Source organism: Diorhabda carinulata, chromosome 4 (assembly GCF_026250575.1).
Source record: "Diorhabda carinulata isolate Delta chromosome 4, icDioCari1.1, whole genome shotgun sequence".
NCBI classification, from domain to species: Eukaryota; Metazoa; Arthropoda; class Insecta; order Coleoptera; family Chrysomelidae; genus Diorhabda; species Diorhabda carinulata.
Genome location: NC_079463.1, coordinates 15663112 through 15687973, shown reverse-complemented (window position 1 = coordinate 15687973; position 24862 = coordinate 15663112). Strand labels below are relative to the sequence as shown.

General features: G+C 32.1%; 1 protein-coding gene across 3 annotated transcripts in view; it reads left to right on the top strand.

The window, feature by feature from the left end:
* LOC130893257 (uncharacterized) overlaps positions 1-24487 on the top strand; it is a 46961-nt gene extending 22474 nt beyond the window's left edge. For 2 of the 3 annotated variants that reach the window (XM_057799203.1, XM_057799202.1), the window contains exons 3-6: positions 4920-5116; positions 12281-12513; positions 16292-16728; positions 24259-24487. In XM_057799203.1, the coding sequence (XP_057655186.1) occupies positions 4920-5116; positions 12281-12513; positions 16292-16728; positions 24259-24462 (1071 nt within the window). In that variant the 3' untranslated portion in view covers positions 24463-24487. Of the gene's footprint in view, positions 1-4919; positions 5117-12280; positions 12514-16291; positions 16729-19034; positions 20712-24258 lie in introns of those variants that run through there. The other variant, XM_057799204.1, reaches the window with a different exon arrangement.
* The last annotated feature ends 375 nt before the right edge of the window (positions 24488-24862 follow it).

The following is a 24862-nucleotide window of genomic DNA, read 5'->3' as shown; positions in this document are numbered from 1 at the left end:
TAGAAACAGTAACAAAGAAAGCTACAGAAAGGGTGTCCAAACTTGCTCGGATTATGCCAAACGTAGGAGGTCCTAGGCAAAGCAAAAGATCAGTGTTGTGTAGTGCTATGCAAAATATTGTCCTATATGGAGCCCCAATATGGCAAAAAGCGCTTATGAGAAAAAAGCACTTTACTACGGTCAATAGAGCACAAAGAGACATGCTGTTGCGAGTAGCCTCCGCCTTCCGAACTGTGTCTGGGGTAGCACTCCAAGTAATTACGGCTACGGTGCCCATTGATCTCTTAGCCCAGGAAAGAGCATCCAAGTACAAATCGCTACAGAATAGCAACGAAGCTAGAGAAAGTTCCCTCACAACATGGCAAACTAGATGGGAAGGTGAGACAGTAAAGGCCCAATGGACCAAAAGGTTAATACCAGACATCAAGCCGTGGGTTAAGTGCGAGCACCGCCAGGTAGACTACTACCTGACACAGGTCCTAACAGGACATGGCGTCTTTCGATGCTATGCTAAACGGTTCAAAAAAGAAACCACGGATAGATGTATATACTGTGCCGCCGTAGACACCGCCGAACATACCATCTTCGTATGCTACAAGTGGAGAGAGGTCAGAGACAGGACTTACAGACAGCTGGAATGCGAGCTCACTCCAGACAACATTGTAGAGAAGATGCTTGACAGCACAGAGAACTGGAAATTGATGCAGAACTTGGCTAAGAGTATTCTCAGCAACAAGGAAAAAGATGAAAGGCAAAGACAGCAGAGAGAAAGGAACCCGAACTCCTAATCCCGAGAGGGGAAGGGAGACGTAGGGTAAAAGGAAACCACTGATAGCCCGTCACTCATGAAGTATGTTCCAGGAACGATGCCATAAGTGACAAAAGGGGCCGTAGACGACTAGAAGGACACTCCAACCGTCCGAGCCTCTCTGCAAAGCAGGACTCCGCAGAGGTGGTGAATGTTTCCCAGCAAATTGCTGAGGAAGTGTGACAAGTCGTTATAAAAAAAAAAAATAATAATAATAATAATAATAATAATAATAATAATAATAATAATAATAATAATAATAATGATAATAATAATAATAATAATAATAACAATAATAATAATAATAATAATAACAATAATAATAATAATAATAATAAATAATAATAATAAATAATAATAATAATAATAATAATAATAATAAATAATAATAATAATAATAATAAATAATAAAACATAATACCACAGAGTGACCCAACGAATATTATTTATTTAGCCTATTGTTATTGACATGCTGGACTGCTTTTCCTTTCCTTGCGCCCATATAAGTTCTATAGGATTAAGTTCGCATGATATGACGGTTTTGCGCAGCATAGTTACGTTTTTCTGCTATATCTTCCACGGCGTATTTCATAAAACGATGTTTGTGTAAATTTTTTATAGCTTATGGTGGTTAATCAGTCAATAATTTCTTGTTTTCTCCAAGATGAACTTGAAATCTTCTCTATGCGAGAGTGATATACTAAAAGGATAGCAAACCTTTTTTTAAAAATCCCTCTTCACTTCCAAAGCTTGGCAAGCACTGGTCATATTTTTTTCTTGCTACATTTTTGGTACAGTATAACCTTCGTTAATTCACGTCTCATCAAGATAAGAGATTTTCTTCTGCTCTGTTCTGTACTACTTTATACTTCATAAGTATTTTTGTCGCCAGCAAACAATTTCATCGCTTTCCAGTAAAAGTTCTTTACGCTTATGCTTTTCCCAGGCAAAATCCATATTTCTCAAAATGGTCCATAAATTCTTTTTAGTTATTAACGGAATACTGTCATCGTGGCCAAGCTCCATTAAAATCTTATCTAGGGTGGGTATTTATTGTTTTAAATAAAAAGAATAAACTTTTCTTTGAATTACACTTTTGGTGTCTTCATCAAGGACTTTTACTGGTCTGCCTTTACTTTTCTTGGGAGGTTCCACTTGGCCTACTATCTTTCTCCTCCGCAATAATTTAAAAACGGTGGACTTTCAAACTCCAGTCATTCGGGAACATCTGGCGACAGTTTCTTGTACAGTAAAATTCGGGTAATCGTATTTTATGCACTCGTGTACATTTGAAATTAGAAATTTTTCATTCACTAATAGTGGAGAATTATTGGAACATCTTTTCGTTGGTGTAATTTTCGCCATTTTATTACTAATCTTATAATAATGTGAACACTATTTACGGCTTAACAGCAAATACTTATGCGTTAAACTAAACAAATATACTTATGAAGGTCTAAAAATTTTGGGTAAGGCACCATTGCCCTTACGGCGCATGGTTAAATCGAATCTGAAGTGGGGTTGGAATTAGGTAGAGGTACTAATAGAGGGTTAAACGGTACCTGTTAAACGCAACACGTAACTGTATAATCTACTATCTAAGTAATCCCTACACAATATTTCAAGACCTACACCTATGGCCGACACCGAAATTGAGCCGAACTGGACGGAATTCCCCATTTTATTGCTATACATTTCTGAAATAGACTATAATTGAAGTTACAATTCTTCTTCTTTTTATTCTACTTTACAAATGTGAATACTTACTAACATCCTAAATATCTCAACATTCTTTCTATTTTTAAAGCAAATAATTTTCCGGCGGATCATGGTGTCGTGATAAGTTTTCTCCACATTTACCCTTCAGTTTGAGCTGAAGTGGCTAATTTGGAATCAAATTTATGTCAACTTCATTGAAAAAAGGCAGCCCGTTACTTTTTTCATCAAATATTGTGACGCAGTAGTCATTTAAGCTCTATACAGAGTGAAAAAAAATCAATTTATTGTAGAGCACCAAGTTAGTTGGAAGAGTTTGATAAAATATCAATCCCGAATTTTGAACGGTCTCTTTATCTAAAACGCCAACGTTATACAATTATTCACAGCAAATTTATTCAAAAGTCTATAACCCCCTAATTTCAATGTAATATCTGCTAAAATTATTGATCTAGAAACTTTTGCTTCAACATGAACAGCTGGAAGTCATAAAAAGACTTGGGAATTTCAACAAAAAAGTAATAAATTGATACATAAAAATATGAGAAAAAAGATTGTTTATTATAGAAGGCGGTTTATTACAGTATTTCTTTTAAATAATTCCTACAAAAGTATATTTACGTTTTTCTTTTATTTCTCTTTGTTTTAGAACTTTGTAGAAATCTATTTGTGGTATATAAATTAATTTATGTAGCGTAGTAAGTTAGTTTTAAATAAATAGTCGTAGTGAAAACAACGAATTAGTAAAACTAAGAGCAGAAATAATTTAAATGATATTTAAAAGTGAATTTTTATGAGTTTAGTGTATTGTATAGTATAATAAATACGAAACACATTATATTAGTGTCAGGTGTAGGGTATTTCGAGAAGATTTCAACCATGAGAAACGAAATCTGTCAATATATCTACTATGTGGGACGATATTTCGGCCAATAATGGCCAATATTTCCACAACGAATGGCGATATGAAGAACGATCTTACGGATAATATCAACGAGAAGGTTTCGACCATGAAGAGCGACCTTTCTGCCGAAATTTTATCATTGAAAACCGACATTGACGCTGACGTCGAAAACAAAATGTCGTCTCTAAAATCGGATATCGAGAACAAAATGACAACTGTGGATGAGAAAACCCAGGAGTTGGAAAGAAAGATTGTGCATTCTAGAGCATAAGATATCCTAGTAGAAGAAAAGAAGTTCGAATATACAAAACCTAGAGATATATAAGCACCACTCTAAACAGAAAAGATCGGCAGTTCTACACTAGACAAGGCCACAACGTTCAGCGGCAAGACGTCTTGGACCAATTATGTTAGACAGTTTCAGGCAGACGCTAAAGTGAATAATTGGTTCGATAAATAAACTGCAGTGATCTTGACCATTGCACTGCGAGGAGACGCTTTAGATGGACTTCAGATGATGCCTCTTGAAGAAGCTGACGACTTCGAACAGCTAAAGAAGAGTTTGGACATGCGATATGTTCATGAGCATCTAGAACAGTACGTGTTTTAAATGTAAACGATTACCCTAATAATATTTTGATATTCATGATGAAGGTAATCTATAGATCGATATAAATAAGCAAATTGTCAGTGTCAATATCATATTTTGATAAAGACTTGGAGAAAAGTCGAAACGTCAAAATTTATTTTTCAAAAACTATCAAAAAAAACTAATTTTAAAACAGAAGAGACCTAAAATCGAGAGCATTTAGATGCATTAATATATCAAAAGGTCTAAGAAATAAGAAATTGAAGAAATTTATATATATATATATATATATATATATATATATATATATATATATGAGTAGTTTTTTATTTTTTCATATATATAACTCTGAAGACACTTTCTCTACCATTCAAACCATAAGGTGTTCAAAACCACACCAATGCGTATATTTTATTAAAGTTTTTGAATATAAAACAGTAGTGACAGAAATACTTGAAAAACGTAACAGGCCGCTTGGTTGTTATACATACTATAAGTCTTAAAAAATATTTTTGTTCTAAATGTAGTTCCAAATTACTTTTGACTTGATAAAAATAAAGTAATATCCATTTTTAACTCATAAATATTTTTAACTCATAAATATTGCACAAACTCATAAATTGAGTTAAAATTAGTTACGTATTTATCTTTGACATTTGTGATATTTACAGAAAACGAATAAATAGCACTGCATTTAAAAATCGTTATTATGGAAATTCTGCGAATGTAAAATTATATTAGAAACATACCACTTAAAAGTGCAATCGACTATTCCACAAGAAACGAATACATACGAAACATAATTTTTTCTATTACTTTGGCAGCGAAATAAAAGTAGTTGAATTTTTCATCATGCAGAATATTAAAAGATCTTTGTGAAAAACTTCTACATTTATTTCCAGATAGAAATGAAAACCGCCATAAATTCGAATAGGATAATTTTTACAGGAGAAGTAATAAAAATGAAAAAAATTAATAGCGGTACTCAAACATACGTTACGTCTATGACATATTGCGATAGCTGTGCGTCAGCGATTATTTCTATGAAATTTTTATTGGATATATTCGAAACCGCAAAAACTGATATCCTTCAAGTCAGGTAATACCCACTTTAGCAAATTTACGGTGAATTAACCAAGTAGTTATAGTTCGTAATTGATTTTTTTTTCATATGAATGTGATAAATTATATTTATATTTTGTAATAAGTTAGGGAATTACAGTCCTGGGAGGACTAAGAATACAATCAAATTTTATGCTGTACTAAAGTAGACTGTAATCCCCTAACATATTACATGGCAATCCTGCCAGTGGCATAAAGTAGCTATGCCATTTCGCGCCTATTATGTGAGGGTAGAAAATGTGTGCTAGTTCAAACAATGGGGAAAAATCAATTCAAAGAGGAGACAGTGATAGTACAGAGGTGGTACGACAGCTACAGCTGCTACAAATGAGTGTAGTGTCCCTGTGTGTACTAGTGTTCTACTTTAACAGATGTAAAAGAGGATTAGATCAAAGGGTACGGAGAGAAATAGCGAGAAGTAGAAACCAGATTGTTTAAGCTTTGAGAAGTGTTGCTGGTTATTCTACTGGTTCCCAACCCCTTGAGTTAAGATAACAAGTAAGGATATGTCTACATGTCGTTGTTAAACGAGTTCCGATATATTCTAGAGGAGGTACGAGTGTTTCATAGGAACTTAGGAAAAGACCCGATAGAGCGAAGACAGAGGGTAGACAAAACTAGAAGATATGTAAGTAAGTTAGATAGAATTAGGAAGTGAATTATAAACTGTAAAATCAAAATTTAATAGTAGTGCAAATGCGGAGAAATGTATTGTTGATGCGAAAGATTATGTAAAAACCATAAATACAAATTTTGAGGCTATAGATACTAGGCTCAGTTTACTTCGAACTGAACAACTAGAATCTAATAAACAGAGCGACAGTAACTCTGAATCAAGTATCGATTGTAGTTGTCCGGAACAGGTCAAGATGTCTAATTTTGAGTTGAAAACAGTGGCTAGTCTGCTACCTGTTATAGATGGATCTGAATCCACAACAAAACAGCTTATTGATTCTATTCAGTTATATTGCGATTTATTGAATGCCGACGGAAAAAAATTTCTTATCAATTATGTACTAAAAACCCGTCTGACCCAGCATGCAAAGATTAGGCTCAAAATTAGTTATACCACATGCGATGATGTTTTATCGGATTTAGAAAAGATTTGTTGCATTAACGAATTATTATCGAAAGTTTATAAAAAATTTCGCTGAAATAACAACACCGTTAAATTACTTATCTAACAAGACTGTTACGTTTAGCTGGACATTAGAATGTCAACATACTTTCGAGACGCTTAAAAACGCTCTTGTTAACCTCCCTATCCTGCAATACCCAATTTTTGAACCCAATAATATATTTACTTTAAAAACAGATGCCTCAGGAGTTGCGATTGGAGCTGTTTTGTCAAACGGTTATGACAAGCCAGTAGCGTATGCAAGTCGTTCTCTTAATAAAGCAGAGAAAAACTATTGTACTATAGAGAAAGAACTTTTGGCTGTAGTCTGGGCTGTAAAGCAATTCAGACCGTATTGTTTGGTCGGAAGTTTGTTCTCTGTACTGACTTTAGACCATTAGTCTATTTATTTGGCATGACTTCATTATAAAATATGTTAAGGGGAAAGAAAATGTCATGGACGACACGCTGTCTAGAATTGATATTTCCAGGGAAGAATTAAAAAATTTAGCGAGTACCATAGAAGAAACTGTATATGCAACTACTAGAGCTCAAACTAAAAATAGTGAGGATAATATTTCGGAATTGCCAGGAACATCTAATTCGTTTCCTCACGAAAAACTTGATCACCCTGGAGTGGTTGAAATAATTAAATGTCCCAAATAATTTTGAGAATTACGACCAATTTCTGAATCTCACTTTAAATTGATAAGTGACACTAAAAAATGCGATTACAAGAAAAAAAATGTTATTTATATAAACGAGGTAAGTATTGTTTATATTTGCATAAATCAGGAAACTCGATCGGCGTTGACACTAAGTGCATCGTTGAGAGACCTGAAAATTATATGCGTGAAATATAAAATTCCGGAATAATAATAAAAAATAATGAATATGTACAGTTCATAAGAGAATTTCTGAAAAATCAGGGGTTGACAAAAGATAATAATTTAAATATAAGTGTTATTAAAAATGTTAAAAATATTTTAGATTCAGAAACTAGACAAATTATATTAAACGATTTTCACATATTACCGCCCGGAGGGCATGCTGGTATAAATCGTATGCTAAATAATATCAAAAGATATTTTTATTGGGTAGGAAATCAAAAAGATGTTATGAGTTTTGTAAAAAAGTGTGACGATTGTCAACCATATAAATATTCTAATCTTATAAAAAAGCCAATGACGATAACAATAACTGCCCATTTTTATGTTATGCGTTAAAAAATAAAGAAGCTGTAACCGTCGCGAGTACACTCCTTTTGAATTGGTTTTCGGGAAAACTTGTAACTTCCAAGTAATATATTAAGTACGTGTGATCCCGTACCTATATAGTTTCGATAACTATCCTATTGAATTAAAATGTAGATTACAACAAGCTTGGAATGAGCAAGAAATAATTTGATGGAATCAAAAAGCAAGAGAAAAGAAAAAAATGACGTAAAAATAACCTGATTGTATATAACGTAGGTAATAAAATTATGTTAAGAAATAGTGCGGGAAATAAAATGGAGCTGTGTATAAAGGACGATATGAAGTGATAGGAGACAAGTCACCGAATATTGTAATAAAAGTGGATAATAAACTAGTGGAAGTGCATAAAAATAGAATTAAGTTATATAATTGTTAGGGCCCGAACAATGAACAATAAACAACTATGACCTAATTTTAATGATTATTTGTTTTGCACCTTAGCATTTATGGTAAAATAATGTTCTTGAAAGAAAGAAAACATGTTATTGACTCTAATATTATACTTTTATTAGTTTAATATGTCTAGTTCATGTCATTTTATATGTCATAGAGCATTTTTTATTAGTTAAGAGTTAGTTCAGTTCAGGATATTTTTTGCAGACTTCCATGTTTCAAAAAAACACACTATTATGTAATTTTTTTTTTCGCGCGGTAGGAGTAAGGTATAATATTAGGTTAAATAATTATGTAGGTTGTTTTGATAATTAGGAAATATTAGAAGAATGATTATGTATTGTTATAGTATGGCGTAATTGAGATCAAGTTATGGTCATCGGTTATGTATCGGTTACTATGCAATATTGCTAACGTTGTCAAAAAGCTTATAGTGTAACTGGGAAACAAAATAATGCCCTGGAAAATGTTCGTCCAAATGTTGCTTGACCTGACGAGAATATTTTTTACTTCTACCAAACCTTGTCGAGTAGCGCGTTCAGATGATATGGTAGCACTGGAAAGCTTACCAGTCTCGCACAGTTTGTTAAAAACTCTAATAAATACGTTTTTATCAGGATGTCTTTGGTGTGGAAAACGTTGACGATATTCTTCAGCAGCAGTTGTAGCATTTCCATTACAGAAACCATAAACAAACACGATATTTGCATATTCTAAATTTGAATAAGTATCTGGCGTTTTGCAACACTAACTATCACATAAATTCGAAATTAAAAGTTCAGTTTCTGTTCATTGTACACTAACAGTTCATCAAAACGTCAGAATTATCAAATGTCTTTCACCCTCGAACATGGCATTGATAATGATAAAATTCAGATATAAGTGGAGAGTTAGATTAACATTTTTTATAACTCCATAACTTGAAAACAAATATGAAAATCGGATAAGAACATATGAGTTTTTTTACATTATTTTCACGTGTACAATCCTAGAATTTTTGAATCTTTATTAGATTTTCAGATTTTCATGATGAGAATTGAATTTTTTATTTATGTTTTCAATCTGATTTTTTGGTACGGCGGTAATGCAATCATCTACATAATGAAAAAAGTATGGAATATTTATATCAAGTTTGCTTAGACAGTCTCCTCAAAATAAATTAAAAGGTTGTCAATACCATAAAAAAAATATAACTGTATTAACGAAACACTACATATCAAATAACATAAATTCAATTATAAAGACTCGATAATTCTTGACAAGAGAAAGGTTCATATTTATAAAAACGAGAAAATAATTTAAGTAAAATTTACAGCTGTACTCTGTAACAAAACTACGAATAATTTGAATGGTAGCTGTTACATATTTTTGAAATGTTTTTTTTTTGTTATAACAGTTTTCTATTTTAATTTTATTTTGATATTCATGATGAATACGCAAAGCGTCAAGTCATATGTTGATAAGGACCTCAATAGGTCGAAACGTCAAATTTTCATCTTGTCTTTAAAAAATATAGGAAAAAACTAATTTTAAATTAGAATAAAAAAAATTGAGAAACAAACATATCAAAAGGTCTAAGAAATAAAACATTAAAGAAATTCATAAAGCATGGTAGAAATAATGCCTACCTCTCATAGCATTGAACTTGCATATGGAAATGGAGCCAAACAGAACTTGAAAAATTATGAAAATATGCTCCACCAAATTGCTAGATAGAAAAGAATATTTTTACTCGAATGCAAAACAGATACCTACATAAATGTAAAATCACCCCATATAAAATTTACAAATAGTCGCCTGCAGCATGAATATCAAAATGACTTTTTATCTAAATTTATTTTCCAAATCATACAACTAACTATTACCGAATCAACTATCTTAATAAGAAAATTGGAAAATGACTTGAAAAACATAAAAATTGAGTGAAATTAAGTAAACTAATTCTCATTAATATTTTACGAAAATTTGAGAAATAATTTCGGGAAATAACTGAATCACTTTTTAAAAAATGCAAAGAAAAAAAGCCGTGAGTAGCAGAGCTCCATCAGTCGAATTTTTCGTCAAATGAGGAATTTAACTAATACACAAACAAATCATTTCATAAAATGAATTTCTTGGAAATGATATCAATTTTCAATCTTATTTCTTTATATGGAAAATTTGCTATTCCTCAATAACTTTTCATTTCACAAGTTAACTCTCTCCCTCTCGAATGAAAATTCATAATTTCAATAGACCCGGTGGTCTCGAACCCTCTTGTTCAATTCCAATTGACAACAAAGAAAAAATTGTCATAATGACAAGAAATTTCGAAAATGGGAAGTAAAAAAAATCACCCTAGCAACGATCATACTCGTATTATTCATTAAATAGGAGGCGGTCCAGTTCAACAATTACAACGATCAAAATGATTTCGGGCGTTTTGTGCTATATATAGAAGAACTGAAGAAGAAAACTTTGAATTTGAGAAAGACAATTCTTCAACATCACCCCAACTTGCATGCGAAGTTCGAACCCTCTAGTTAATCTTTTTCTGGCCAAAAAATAAGAAAATATAACAAAAATTACCATAAAATGAAGAGGGGTGGAGATGGAAAGTTTCGACCTTAGACAGGAAATCATCTCGCAACTATTGAACCTACATGTGAAATTTCATTTTTCAGTCGCTTTTCGTTTGACCTGCAGAGGTGAGCAAAGATCGAAAACAACTTTATTTGCACTGCGACCCCTCGAAATATTCGTTTGTTTTCAACCAAACTCTAATAACATCAATCCGCCGCCAAAAAAGCCATGTATGCTAATTTTGAACCAAATCAAAGAACCAACAAAGAATTACCTGTGACAAATATCTTCTGTAATATTGATTGCAAGACTAATCATCTAAATGAAATTTAAAATAAAATAAGATCTGGTATTATAACTAATTTAAAAAAAATTGAAAAACAAACAACAACAAGACAATATCAAACCTCAAAATATGACTAAAACCAAATAATTTATCAATCAAAACCAAACATCTCAAAAGTTTCAGACCAGATAAATCTAATAAAACGGTTATTATAAAATTAGAAGATAATAAAATTATGAAATTATTAAACGATAACACAACTTTAAAAAAATTAAAGAATTCTTATCAAAAACAAAATAATGATCTAATTCGATCTTGGGAAGAACAACTTTTTATTTCGCTAAAAAATGTAAAAAATGTAAAAACATTTTATACCAATGAAATACTATATAAAAAAAACATGGGAATTCGAAAAAAAATTAAAAATATGAACATTCCTGACAAATATGTATTTATTTCGTTAGATGTAGTTTCTTTATACTAGGGTTGCCAACCTCAAATTTAAAAAAACAGGATTTGAAGCTAGAAAAATCAGGACAATTTTAAAACAAATTTAAAAACAGGACGCATTGATAGAGTTGCAATAGTTAAATAAATATCTGGTAAAAACAGGTGAAATAAAATTCAAGTAATTAAAATAATAACACTTTTTGTTAAAAATATTTGAATAAAATTATACAAATTGCAAGATAGTTATTAAAATATAAAACAAACATTTTAATTTGTAACAAATTTTTGAAACTTAGGTAAGTTATAGACTATAACTATTAGATATTAGATACTATAACATACATTTGCAACTAAATAGTAATCTGACTGGATGATAGCTCAGTATGTCTAATGCAAGATTTGAAAAGAGGCACCCGAATTTTAAAATTTGAAAATCCAGGACGCTGCTTAAAAACTATTCAGGAGCTCCAGGATACTACAAAGGGCCACTAGGACATGCCCTGGGACGGTTGGCAACCCTACTTTATACACAAATATTCTTGTTACAATTAATTGTGAAAAATATATTGATAAAAAATGTGGCAAAACTAAAGAATGTACATATGCACATTTTAAAAGGTAATATCGTTATTCATTATAGTTTTTTTGAGTATACTTTATATTTATATTTTATTTTATGTGTATTTAGTTATATGCGTTTCTTGATTTCTCACAAGCTTTTGTCTACACATTGTAAACAATTCTTTGACAATAAAGCATTTCTCTTCTCCTGTTATCTTGGATGGCCCTCTGAAGAGGAAATGTGCAAACTTGTTTTATACTTTTTATTAGTAATATATAAGGGGGTCTTGCTTCAAATTTATAATTTTTAGTCATTTACATTGAATTACAAGTTGAGTTGATTTTTTAGAAAACAACATTTTTGTTGTCAGATTTCCAATTCCTCATAAAAATTTCATTGTATATGTACACAATGTATTTGTGTACAATAAAAAATAAAACTAGAATAATAATAATAATAGTTTGAAAATTTTAATTAACATGGGAATATCATAATATTGTATAATTATTTTCTAGGAGAATGAAAAACAATATACAAGACCTAACCCAATTTGGTTGTATGCAGCTCACGACAGCATCCATTGAAAAAAATTTGAAGCAATTAGTGGAAAAAATTATGCAATACGAAAATGAAAATGGGGAGTTGAAGGATAGGGTTGAAATGTTGACCAAACAAATACTAAATAAAAACGGCACAATTACTTTACTTGAACAGGAGAATATTACCCTGAACGATACCTTGAAGAAAAGTTAGTTGAGTTAGTTTCTCAATTTGTCTGTCGACTTATTACAAGGTCTCACTCTGCCAGCTAATTGGATTTCTACCAAAAAATTTAAACTTGAAAAATTGAAATAATGATGAAAATTGAACAAACTACGCTTATAATTGAAAAGACTCTGGACACTAATACCCTGACTGCTCGTTTTAATCCCACTGATGAGCTAGACATCTAGATTTTGTATATACCAAATTAATTTTTGATACTATCTAACTATTAAAACTTCAAAATTATTTTAACTAAGAGATAAAAACCATAGATTACAATCAACCTGGAAACCATATTCATCTGCCTCTTCCAGCAAGACCAATGTGAATCCACAATCATTACTCGTTCCTTCAGTAATACCTATTTCACGTGATCCGTAAAAATAAAACGCGGCAATAGTTTCCCTATATACAAGGTGTTCCAAGACTGCGAAATCAGAACTCAAATATTAGTATATTTTGTAACTCATATGTTCGAACATTATAAATTTTCAATGAACCATTACATATGTCCATGTAACTTTTACAAGGATAACCTGTACAATCTAAAGCTGGCAAAAATAAGTTTTTCAATGGATTTTGTAAAAATATGGTACTTTTTATCGTTAAAAGTCGATAAAATATAAATAAACAAAATTTATGGTTTAGGAGATATGCAAATTACTAGATCGCTGTACTTGCCAAGGAAACCGTTTTTCTAAAGAGATATTCTGAAGAAAATTATCATAAATTGTAATTATGCATTGAGAATATTTACAGGAGATATTAAAACACAATCAAACATTTCTAATTGAACTGCGTACGGTCGAACATCGTGTTATTTACATAAGGAAAAAATTGAAATGTAAAAAAATGTAGTTGGTTAGCCTACTACGTAACGAATAAAAGCAAAAAAAACTATAATAAATGTTCGAAATTGGCACATTGCACTTCTATACACTTCCGGAGTCTAGGGAGGATATTTCTTTGAATTTGGAACAGTATTCCAAGCTTCTGTCTTATAGCGTCACAATAGAAGTTTATTCTATCAATCATTTCCTCCCTTGTCTTTACCAGTGTTCTATGTACCAAACTTAGATATCCTAAAATACCGAATCCATTGTATTTAATTCAGGAAAACGTGGTGGCCATGCAAATGGAACTCCCCAATCATTCCACCTATTAAAATGATTTTTCACACCATTTAGGAAATGGCGAGGGGCTCCATTGTGCATAACCACACGTCTCTGTGAATGTTTAGATGAATATCACATAACATGGGTGGGAAATTATTTTGCAGTAATTCGCTGGCCATTCAAATTATTATCAAAAAATACTTACCTCCTTAAAAAATATGCAATACCGGTTAACACTAGGAACGCAATGATCGACAGAATAAACTTCTTATTGTAACGCTATAAGGCAGAAGCTTGAAATGCTCTTCCAAGTTCAAATAAATATCCTCTGTAAATTACAGAAGTGTGTAGAAATGTAATGTACCCACTTAGAACATTTATTATAGTTTTCTTTTGTTTTTATTTTATAAGTTATAGTTAACCAACTAAACTACAATTTATGATAATTTTCGTCAGAATATCTCTTTATGGCGAACGGTTTCCTTGACATGAAAACCGATCTGATAATCTATATATCTCCTGAATCATAAATTTTATAGAGTTGAACAAATAGTACTTTTTTTGGAAAATCGATTGAAAATTCATTTTTGCTATCTTTGGATTGTACTGGTGGTCCCTGTAAAAATTACGAATTCTTAACCATTGAGCATAAGCAGCCCTGGCCTTAATATAGTGATGTAGTATTATTTATTCCATTAAACACACTATTCCATTAAATTGATAATGTTCTAACGTATAATATAGAAAAGATACTTAAATATAAGTTCTGATTTGGCAACTTTGTGAGCTCATAATCATAAACGAGAGTGAGATATTGTTTTGTCTTATTATTTTCACGTCATCTACCCACCCCCGAATTTTTATATATTTTTATATATAATTCTTGGAAGAAAGATCATTAAGAGATTATGGATTGTTAATGAAGAATATATTGCGAACTCTACTTGGAAAAAACAAATTTTCAACTGTCCTTGCTTTACTTTTGTCTATGTTCCCAAATTCCTACCCCAAATGCAATAAAAAAATATGAAGGCAGCAAGTTTGTACATCAAATTTAGAAAATGGACTTGCATTTCCAACAGACCGTAATCATCAGATTTTTCGGTTGAATTATGTTTAAGGAGTTGACAGAATCGTTATCATTTCAATCACATTTGTATTGTTTTCTTCATATCTTTTCATTTTATATAAGTTTTTATATCAATAACTGATATTTCCTTTAATATTTTAAAAAAAAATGGATCTTGATAAAATTATTTGATAATATGGCTGAGGGCTGGTAATTGTACCCCCTTATATGCATATGACAGAAACTGAAAGAAAACCTAGTGTTACACTTTTACGATTATACAAAATTTCAATCTCTGGACATTCAATAAAGCTAAGACTTCTCTTATCACCTTGTAAGGATTGGACGTTATTATACAAGGGTTATTATATTTATAATTGGATATTTGCTATGACTTTATTGTCTTTTTCCATTCCGATTGAGGTACCTTCAAAACATGTGATTTGAACGCATCAACCGCTTCCTCGGGTGTAGGAAAACGTTGATCTCGTAATTTGTTTTGAAGAAATCATTAAGTGCCAACAGGAATTTTACGGCCGACGAATTACCCATCAATTCAATGTTTTGACTGTTCATAAACGTTTTTATTTGATCTGATGTGTGCAAGCTCGCATTGTCGTGGTGGAGAATGATTCGTTTCCTTGATTCCTTCCAACACTTTTGGAAACAAATACTGGTGGGCGATCATATGCTTCCAACGCGAAAAAATCTTTTCGACAGCCAAAATGTTCATGTAATATTGGATGTATGCGAGTAGAACTAGTGCTCAATTATGCTTCAATCTCACGATATGCCACATAATGAGTTTGCAATATCAGTTTACGTACATTATTGATGTTTACTGACACAACAGACGACCTCTACGAAATTCATCCTGGAGGGAAGTGCGACCATGATTGAATTCGTGAAACTAGCGAAGCCTGGTGGTTTGAAATGATGCTTTATCACTATAAGTTGATCGGCAAACTGATATTAGTTTAATGCAGTCGCAAGTCAAAGAAAATCATAGCACGAAAATGGCGATTTAATTCCATTTTTTGACCAAGATGAATGTTTTAAATATATGTTATCAACTCAAATAGTGCTTTTTTGACTACTTGTTCAGAGTACGTTCACTATTAAAAATGTCAAATGTTTTGCCATATGTCACAACTTAAGCAGCAATACTCGTAGAAAATACCCATCGTAATTTCATGCGGGCAATCATCTCTATCGTAGAGAATATGCTGGAGTGTGTTTATGAAATTAAATCTCGACAGAGCTATTTGATGATGAAGTTGGGGGCTCTTAGATATTTTTTCATCATTGTCATCTTTCTCGTTTGTATGTATGTAAACAATTTTTAAGAATTATATTTTTCTTGAGTTTGATTCTGTTAAAAGGATTTGTAGATTATTACATTTATTGTTTTTTTTGGTATTTTATGGTCTGTTAATGTCACTCCGTGTTTTTATTGTATTGATAACTATTCAAATTATTTTCTAATTATTTAAAGGTATGCCTTATTTGAACAGCTTTATAATACGTAGAAATAACATGATGTGTTTCATAAGTTCTTTTTTCATCCATTATTATAGGTGAAACTCGACAAACTATCACGCAAAACAAAATTAATGAGCTCCAATCAGAAAATTTAGAAATTTACAAAGAAAAAGAAAACTTAAAATCACTCAATGACGACTTGAACTCTACTCTAAACGTGTACCGACAAGTGAACAGTCGGTTGCACGAAGAAAAGATTATATTGCAAGAAAATTGCGGTAAAACAACATCACATATAAAACATTGTATTGAAGACATTTCTGAACTAGACAAAAAACTCATTATATTATATCGGCAACATGAATGTTTTGTGGAAGAATTAAACGATATGAATAAAGATTTAGAAAGCTTGATAAAAACATTCAAAAAAATTTCAAAACTGCATAATGAAATGGAAACCAGAATAAAAATTTCATGCGGGACCATTGAAGACAATGCTAGACATATAACGGAGAAAATTAAAACATTTCAGGTAAATTTTTATTCAATGTACTAATACATTACCAAAGTAAATAAGTAGATCGAAATCTTCCAAACTTTATAACATGAACCATTAAAACATTCACGAATCGCAGTAATTATTATGAAAAATCAGCCGTTCAGAAGTAAATGATATTGATAAACTTTAGAATTGTAACGAAGTTGTAACAAAAGAATATTATGTTATTTTGAGACTGACGGTAAACTGTTTAGTTTACCTTTACCTTTTCATCAAGCAAAAAGTTGTTGCAATACATTCTCATCTTTAAGTTGCAAATTTTCCCACACAAGAATTTCGTCATGGATCTGAATAAATAGTGAGCTGACGGTGTAGGTTGCGGACTGAATACCGAGTATGCTAGAACTACAATGCAATCAATTTCTTTAATCTTATTTCCCTCAGCATTTGTTTCGTCTTGTTGGGTCCTCGCGGACTTCCGTGCCGTAGGTCATGATGGATCTGATACAAGTCTTGTAGATTCTAATTTTACTATCTTTGCGCATGTACGGGTTGGACCAGACTATATCTCGTAGGCATCCTGATAGTGCGGATGCTTTGTTAATCTGGCTTCTTAGGTCTTTAACTGGGTCGTGGGTACTTGATATGTCTATGCCCAGACATCTGAATTGCATAACTTGTTCTATGGGATTGTCCTCCACCACCAGCTTACATCTGAGCGGTTCCTTCGCGATTGTCATACATTTGGTTTTGCTGATAGAAATGTTCATATTGAGTTGGCGGCTTACCAAAAAGAACTGGAAGAGTTGTCTCTGTAGGTCGTTTTCTGATTCGGCGATGATTACTGCATCATCGGCGTAGCATACCATACCAACTCTTTTGTTGCCCATTCTGTATCCGAGGTTGAGACATGTTACATTGTTTTTAATTTTATCCATGAGGAGATTAAACAAGAAGGGACTTAGACTGTCTCCCTGTCTAATTCCTCCTGGTGTTGGGATATTTTCAGTGAATTGATCTCCTACCTTGACCTTTGTTACGTAATTGTTATTTAGGTTATGGATTATCTTCGTTATGTTTGCTGGTGCCTTATTTTCATCAATTTATGCAAAAAGTCTCCCTACCGGACCCTATCAAACGCCTTTATTAGGTCAATGAATTCAAAAGAGTTATTCCGCTATAGTTGTCTGGGCAGGTTTTTAGTCCTTTCTTGAATACAGGTATGGTGATGCTGTTATGCCATTCATCTGGTGTTTCCGTTTTGTTTAAGATTTTGTCAAATAGTTGCACTAGTTTCCTTGCAAGTTCGGGGCCTACATATTTTAAAAGCTCGTTTGGGATGCCGTCCGGTCCGAGTGATTTTCTGTTTTTCAGTTTCTTGAGTTTTGCTTCCACCTCTTCATCATCGACCGTACCACTTATATCTGTTTTGTATTCGTTTATATTCCGCATTTCCTCAGCATCGTAAAGCTATTTATAATGCTGTTGCCATGTCTCTGTTGCTACTCCTTTGGTTTGCACGAACTCGTTAACTCGTTTTTTTCTATTCCGAAGCATTTTCCACACTTTCCTTTGGGCGCCATACAGGTAATGGTCCATGTCGCTAGTAAAATTAGCCCAATGTGCTCTTTTGATTGATCTTATTCTTGCATTTACTCTGTTTGTTACTTGGACATATTCTGCGTGGGTTTCTTCCGACGGTGCGCTTTTGTATGTTAAGTAACATTTCCTTTTTGAATCAGAGAGTTCTTTCACCTCTTGATAAAACCATGGTTTGGTGTGGTTTGTCGCGTTTACATTAATTTTACGCTTTCCAATAGCTTCCTCCGCTGCTTCTTTGATGCATTTCGCAGTAGTTTACCAGCTCTCTTCTACTCCCCATTCTGGTTTCAAATCTATCTCTTTTAATTTATTAGTAATCCTGCTCTTGTAGAGGAGTTTTGTACTCTCCGTTGTTAAAGACTCTAGATTGTACTTTTCGATGAACTGTCTATTATCTCTATTCTCTATTATATCTATTATTCAAAACACGAAAAAAAATGCAATTTTGTCAATGGTAAAGCAGTACATGTCAAATTTCTGTTTTTCCACGTTAATATTAAAGCCAAACCGAAAGGGAATACTAAGGAAAAACCGTTTAAAAGGGTTTATTTACGTAAATTGACCTCTAGAGTAAATTTATCACTAGAATCAATTTCCCAGAGGTTGGATATATATTTGGTAGTGCTTCAAGATTAACTAGGAGACTTGAAAATTAAAATAGAAACAATTTTTCTATGTTTTTGTACATATACGGTTTTTCATTTTTACGCAAGATTTATTCTCCGTCTATTTTACAGAAAAAAAGAACATGATTCTACCATAATATTTTGTCTAGTAAAATCTGTCTCTTAATTCGACTCACATGAGTAACTGGATGCTGTTATACAGTCGTTATGCTTGGTCACCAAGACTGGGCCATGCTTAAATGCCAGGGCTGGGCCAAACTTAATTGCCAGGACTGGGCCAAGCTTAACTGCCAGGACTGGGCCAAGATTAAATACCAAGACTTATTCATTACATAACTTCTTCTTCTTTATATTTATCACATTTCTTTATTTATTTTTTATTCAATATGATTTTTTTGTTTTTAAAAATAAACAAACAAATTTTTATATTTGATCTTACTGTTACTGTAATTAACAATATAAAAATATCAGTTAATTAGTTAAATAAAAATATTAAACACTTGCAGATTGCACAAGTCTGTACCACTATCGTTAACCTCACTCACAGAGCTGATGTTCAGACTTAAATTATTTAAGCTTTACACGTTCACCATTGTTTTTTTCTCTATCTATTCAATGCCCGTCATCTTTGAACTCGAAAATACGCATCAGACATAGTTACTTTTAGTAGTAATAAATAATAAAAAACACAAACACTGAATAAACTAGAGATCGGATTGATCAGACACATAATGAAAAAAAGTATGGCAGTCGACGGGCGAAAATACTCGAACCACGCCTTATGTGACCGAAAAACCGAAGCTTGGGTCACCAATGAATGGCCAAGGCTGGGTTAACCAGGATTGGCCCAACCTTGGTCCAAGCCTATGTTGTCAAAAAATGGCATAGGCTGGAATATCTAGCCTTGGCCCAAGCTTGGGTAATCATTGGTAAGGCCAAGGCCAGGTCCACCAACCTTGGTCCAAGCCTGGGTGGCCAATTAATTGCCAAGGCTGGGTATCCCAGCCTTGGCCCGAGCTTGGGTAATCATTGGTATGGCCGAAGCTGAGTTAAGTAGCCTGGCCCACGCATGGGCAGGTACGCCGAAGCTAGGCTTCTCAGGCCCGTTTGTCAACTCTGGGGTTTCCTGTATGGGAACGAGATAATTCATTTATTATAGTTAAATATGAATACGTAACAAGAGTTGTAAGTTACCCATTACGCGAGAAATGAAAAAAATTCATGCACGAAGCCGCGCAGCACACGAGTGCGTAATGGACTTACAACTCGTGTAATGTACTATACTTTTTCTACGCCCATTCATTTTCTTTCATTGAATGAAAAACATCACAAATATTTAAACTTTATATAATAGTTGTTAATAACAACTGAACAATTATTGTAAATCGATTGTGTATTATTATTCAATGGTGATGAACGGTTATTTATAATTTCGTGATGCGTTATTTTTATTATTAAGAGATGGCAGCTTGAGCTTTTTCTAAAATCTCCGGTGGAGTTCTCATAATTTCATCACTTTCACACATGTTCGTAGATGAAGTTGAGAAGATGTTCGGATTCAATCATATTTTGTTCAAGAAATTGACAATATAAATGACATGACATTTATTTTTATAGCATGCTACTTAAGAAAACGTGTTCAAATTTCAAATAAATTGCATAATGTGGTCCCTACATTTAAGGGTATCAAGGGCATCACTCTTTCAATCATAAATATATATTGTTAATGCTAGAAGCTTTTATGTTTTTTAATTAAGTAAATATACCAAATAAAGTCTTACGTAAATAAAAATTTGATTTTAATTTAACTAAACCAAGAAGTTTAAGTTTTCTTCTCAAAACGCACGTGTATGTTATGAGATCTCATTTGTGCTTGTTATTGTTAAATGTCACTTACAAGCAATTTTGACAGTGCGATTTTCAACGTTTATAGATATGGGCGTAGAAAAATTCAATTACTGGAGGGTTTATATCATATTTATCCATTTAACACACTCAACAATTATTGACAAAATTTTCTACGTTTTCTGACCTCATAGGTCTATTCTTATGATTAATTAACTTATATCTGTTTTTTTGTATTGTTTCCTTTGTGTAACACTGATTATGGATTTTCGTTTTGTTTATTTTTTTTCTCTGTTACTTCGGTTAAATAAACAAAATTATTTAAATTGAATTGAATTATACTATAAAAGGGAAAAATTGCAAAAGTAAGGAGACTTGATACTTACAGCGATCTGAAGTTCCTGTTCCTCTAAGAAAACGTAAATATTCGCGCTTCTGTATTAAAATAGCGCACGAATCCTACTGACTGCGCCAATTATATATTTAGCATTCGACACATCATTTTTAAAAACTTAGCATAAAAAACACAATTCACAATTTTATAAGCGAATGAACTTGATTAATTTCACAAGTGAATTGACTAATATTCATTAAAAAGTCTTAACAACAAGCCTATTTTTACATTGAAATAAATGCTGATCCATGTTTACAAAATATGATCTTTTTGCATATTAATTTTTAGAATCATCTATATTTTTCCTCATGTAACTCTTGACAGCGGAATCTTCATTCAATGAGTCATCCGAATTTTTGTTATACTTGTTCGACCGAAATTTTTCAAATACATATTATTGCGTATGGTACCTGAACATCCTGCTATAAAGGTGTTCAAGGCTGTTTTTTCGCAATGACTTGTCAATCTCACCTGAATTCAAAATTGTTACTTATTCTTTGTATTGTTTCGCTTTTCAATAATTGTAGCCTGTTACCAAATGTTATTAAGTTTTCATTTTTAAACGGTCTTGTTCTTGTTATCTCCTGCAGTATGCAGTCTAAATCGCGCCTATCTGCGAAACATTGTATCAATGCTTCTTTGATTTTCTGCCACGTGTTCAATTCAGTCCTATTTCCTACCATCATTTCACCTTTTACGACTAATTTTTCCTGGATGCATTCTAGCACATGTGTATTAATATCATGATCATTATAAATCGCATAAGTATCAATTAGTTTTTCACATCTGCTTATGAATTTATTTAAAGTATTTATATTTCCATCGTAAAGTTTTATATTCTCTAATTTTAATTTAAATAATTCCCAGTTCAGGGTTATAGGGTTTGCTGTTGCCATTTTTTCGCAATCTGAATTGTCTTTCAAGTTTAATTCACAGAATGTATTTAATAAATTATCTAAATCGATCATAAAAATTATATTTTCAAAATTATTAAACTATCTCTTCCTTATTCAGAATTTGAGTGTAGGAAGTACAGGTCATTGTTGGGATTTTTATGTAAACTTTTATGTAGGGTAAGAGTGGGTAAGATTTCGAACGTAATGATTGAAGTGATAGTACGACTAAAAAGTCATATCTATCAATAATTCATTTTATGAAGTAAACATTTATAAGTACGACTTTTGTCTGCGGGTAGGACGACGAATATTCAAAGTTAAGTAGAAATATTCTACATACCAAATTGCCATTCAATCAATAAGCTGCGTTCTATAGCTTGTGTACGTCGGAAATCCAAGTAATGTGATGTTTTCTCTACATAAATTTATGGCATCCAGAGTTACATGTATAGCATGGTTATCCATCAATAATAAAATGGAATTTTCTTTAGAGGGCTTGACGTATTGAATAAAATGGTTTCATGTGCCACGCCAATTGAATCTGAGGGAGCACTATTCATGAATGTTAGTTGTATATAATATATAATTTTGGAATAGCAAACTCTTTTAAAGCTGAGTTAATATTTCTACCATTGTATATAAAGGCTCTCATCGCATCTCTCTTGGCATACTGGCTCCATGACTGTTTCGTTGTCTTGCGTGTGTTCTTTCCTATCACTAAATTGAAAAGTTAATAAACAAATTAGTATTGTTAACTGGTGCGGTTAAGATGACGATGTCGTCATCTTACCCTCAATTGCAATTAGCCATCTTAGCCTAAGTAATGAGATAAAAATAAAATTGATTACGTTATTAAAAAATTGTATAAGCAACATTTAATATGTTAGAAGTCAAGGAAGTGTTCTAGATTTTCACCAAATTATGTTAGAAAGCAATAATTAGTTGCCAATGAAAATCAACATCTTATTTCGTATACCACAAAAATTGTAACATGACACCAAATTTTTTCGCGTAAGAAGCACTTCCAAGCAAGTGGTCGACATTTTATTCAGAATCACTGGACATTTCGCCACCATTCCATTAGAGCGACGTGAAGACATTGGAAAAATCTGTCGCAGATGGCGCATCATTTTTTATCACGACAATGCGGGCTCTTACATATCAGTTGAAACAAAAACATTTTAGAACAGTCAAAAAATAGAATTGATGGTTCATCCAACACGAAAACCTTATAAGACAAAGAATGGATTGAACGACACGACAAAGCTAAATGTCATTGATAAAATTCAGAAAATATAACTTCAAAAAGAGGAATGACAAAAATTAGTAACATGGAATATAAGGGGCTTCTTAGGGAAAAAATCTGAAGCGCATAGAAAAGAAAATATATGCGGAAACTCCAGCTGTTACACAGACGCAGAAAAAGCGGAAGTTATACATTTAGAAAACGAGAGAGTTGGATGCATAATGAAATCAAATATAGCAAATAGCCTCAAAATGTATGAATGTATTGCGAAAATATTAATGACAATTGAGTAACAAATAGAGAATAGGGTGACACTGATCTTCCTTATATGATACAGACCTAACGAAAATGAGGTGCTTGTTAGATCCTTAACGATCCAAAATTGATAAATGCTTTGCATTCCTCGTCATTAAAATCTGAGACATAATTATCGACAACGGAATCTTCTATCAAACTCATCCAAATATCATTTTTCACTGTCAATCCGTAATTGATTTTTTAATTATAAATTGAGCATTTATAAATTGAACTTTCATAAATTTATGAAATGAAAACAATTGCTAGCCTTTATATATGAATTGTTTATTATTTATATCAATTTTGACACAAACAATCTATTTCAGACAGAAAATGCACACAACATATTCAAACGTTTACTCCAGGTCAAGTTTGGTATGGAACTGACCATTATAAATGACACAAAAAAATTTTGACTATTCCTGTACCTATCTTCTTTCCTGAGTTCAATATATCTATAGAAACATGTATAATGTGAAAGTCTTCAAGTATGAATATTCGTATATTGAATGAATAACCTCTGTAGGTACCTAGGTACCCCAGCTTTCTGACAACGTTGTAATAACAGGTTTCGACATAAGAGTTAATATATAACGTGTTTTTTTTATAGATAAGCTTTGATATTTAAACCTAATTCCTCTATTCATCTTTTTATAGGTAAAGATTATAGAAAAACTATTTGCAATGAGACTTAATGCTATGTCCGCTCCAAATACCAACACAAAAATACAAGTAAAAGGAAATCCCATCGAAGATATTACTAAGCAAATAGAAGAAAATAACGAAAAAATAAAAACGTTGCAAAATGAAAATGTAAAACTAGAATCAATCCTGCTCAAATTTAAAACTATCAAGAAGTAATAATAAATGTTGTTCAGAGGACAAAGGATATTTGTCTATTTTCCAGAAGTTTCGCCCAAAACTTGTCACAGGTTGAAAAAATTTCCACTGGATGTCTTCCAGTGTACTTTGCATGCATGCTATATTATGAAGGTGAAATAATTATTAGTTCGAACGAAAGTCAAACGCGAAATGGGAGTTTCCAAAGCTAACTATTTCATTACATACTTAAAACGAAACCGTCAATCCATAACCTTTTTAGATAGTTTGCGGTATTTTATTCTTTCAACTTTCACCTATCATCATGTAACCATCCCATAACTTCCACTCTTTTCAAAGAAATTCATTTTTTCAAAATGATCAGCTATTAAATTTATTACGATGACTAAAAACATTATCAGACTCTGTACAAACTTGAGGG